At 36.2% G+C, this 2,023-nt stretch overlaps 1 protein-coding gene across 1 annotated transcript in view; it reads right to left on the bottom strand.

Moving 5' to 3' along the window:
• The window catches only part of LOC102031756 (signal-induced proliferation-associated 1-like protein 3), a gene marked incomplete at its 3' end in the record, with an annotated part of 32,814 nt that overhangs the window by 9,195 nt on the left and 21,596 nt on the right, over positions 1–2,023 (bottom strand). The window contains 1 exon segment of the mRNA XM_031065597.1: positions 572–631. Coding sequence (XP_030921457.1) covers positions 572–631 — 60 coding nt within the window.

Below are 2,023 nucleotides of genomic sequence, written 5' to 3'. Positions count from 1 at the left end.
AAATCCAATAAAAAATCCACAAATAATCCAAGAAAATCCCACAAAAATCCCATTAAAATCCCACAAAAATCTCACAAAAATCCAAGAAAATCCCAATAAAAATCCCATTAAAATCACACTAAAGTCCTATAAAAATTCCACAAAAAATACAAGAAAATCCCAATAAAAATACCTCAAAAATCCCATTAAAAATCCCAATAAAATTCCATTAAAATCCCACAAAAATCCAAATAAAAATCCCATTAAAATCACACTAAAGTCCTATAAAAATTCCACAAAAAATTCAAGAAAATCCCATTAAAATCCCATTAAAAAGCCACAAAAAATCCAAGAAAATCCCAAGAAAAATCCCATTAAAATTCCGATTTTTTTTCGCCAATTTTTTTCCTTTTTTCCTCCCAATTTTTCCTATTTTAATCTCATTTTTCCTCTTTTATTCCCTGGATTTTCCCCCAATTTATTCCCCATTTTTGTCTCATTTTCCCCCAAAATTTTCCCCTTTTTCCCCCATTTTTCTCCCATTTTTTCTCCCATTTTCCCCCCAATTTTTCCCCATTTTTTCCCCTCTCACATTCTGGGCTCGTTTCCCTCTCGGCCTCTCCCGGGGATTTTCGGGCCAGCGGGGCCGGGCCTGGAAGAAAAATCCAAAATTGGGAAATTTTTACCCAAAAATGGGGTATTTTTCACCCAAAATTGGGAATTTTTCACCCAAAATTGGGAATTTTTCACCCAAAATTGGGGAATTTTGACTAAAACTTGGAAGTTATCCCCCCCCCCCCCAAAAAAAATGGGAATTTTTAACAAAACTTGGGAACTTAAACAGAAAAAAATTGGGAATTTTAACTCCAAAAATCGGAATTTTTAACAAAAACATTGAGAACTTCAACCCCAAAACCTGGGAATTTCAACCAAAAAAAAAGAAGTGAATTTTTACCAAAAAATTGGCAATTTCACCCCAAAAAATTGGGAATTTCAACCACAAAGACATGGGAATTTTAAATTAAAAAATGGGAATTTCTACCCCAAAACCGGGAATTTTAACCAAAAAAAATTTGTGAATTTTATCTAAGAACTGAGGATTTTAACAAAATCGGGAATTTTGACCAAAACTTGGGAATTTCACCCCAAAATTTGGGAATTTTAACCAAAAAAATGTAATTTTTACCAAATTCGGACAGAAAAAAATGTGAACTTTAACCCAAAAAATTCGAAATTTAACATAAAAAATGGCAAATTTCACTCAAAACCCAGAACTTTCAAACCCAAAAATTGTGAATTTTGACCAAAACTGGGAATTTTAACCAAAATTTGGGAATTTTGACCTAAATTTGGGAATTTCACCCCAAAATTTCCGCACCTGTCGCCGGCGGGTTTGCGTCCAGCAGGGGGCGCCGTCCCCGGGGGCTCCTTGGGGCTTCTCTGGGAATTCCGGGCGGAAATTTGGGAATTTTGGGAAATTTGGGAAATTTGGGGATTTGGGGGATTTTGGGGAATTTGGGGATTTGGGGGATTTGGGGGATTTTTGGGATTTTGGGGATTTTTGGGGCTCCTGGAGTCGGCGCCGCTCTCGTCGGGGTCGCTGGAGGCCGAGCTGGACAGAGGAGAGTGACTGGAGGGCTGCGGGAAAAAATCGGGAATTTTGGGGATTTTTGGGGAATTTGGGGGATTTTTTGGGGAATTTGGGGGATTTGGGGGATTTTTGGAAATTGCCAAAAAATCAGGATTCTAAAAAAGCCCAAAATTCCCGGATTTTTGGGGGATTTTGAAGGGGTTTTTGGATGTTTAAAGTATTTTTTGGGGATTTTTTTGGGGATTTTTTGAGCATTTTTGGGGATTTTTTGGAGCTTTTTTTTGGGAATTTTTTTTGAATTTTTGGAGCATTTTTGGGGGATTTTTTGGGGATTTTTTGGGATTTTTTGAGCATTTTTTTGGGAATTTTTGGGGGATTTTTGGAGTGTTTTTTGGGGATTTTTTTTGAATTTTTGGAGCTTTTTTTTTTTTTTTTTTGTTTTTTTTTGTTTTT

The sequence above is a fragment of the Geospiza fortis genome, unplaced genomic scaffold (assembly GCF_000277835.1).
Source record: "Geospiza fortis unplaced genomic scaffold, GeoFor_1.0 scaffold942, whole genome shotgun sequence".
In the NCBI taxonomy this organism is placed as follows: Eukaryota; Metazoa; Chordata; class Aves; order Passeriformes; family Thraupidae; genus Geospiza; species Geospiza fortis.
This window is presented reverse-complemented; position numbering and strand designations above follow the sequence as displayed.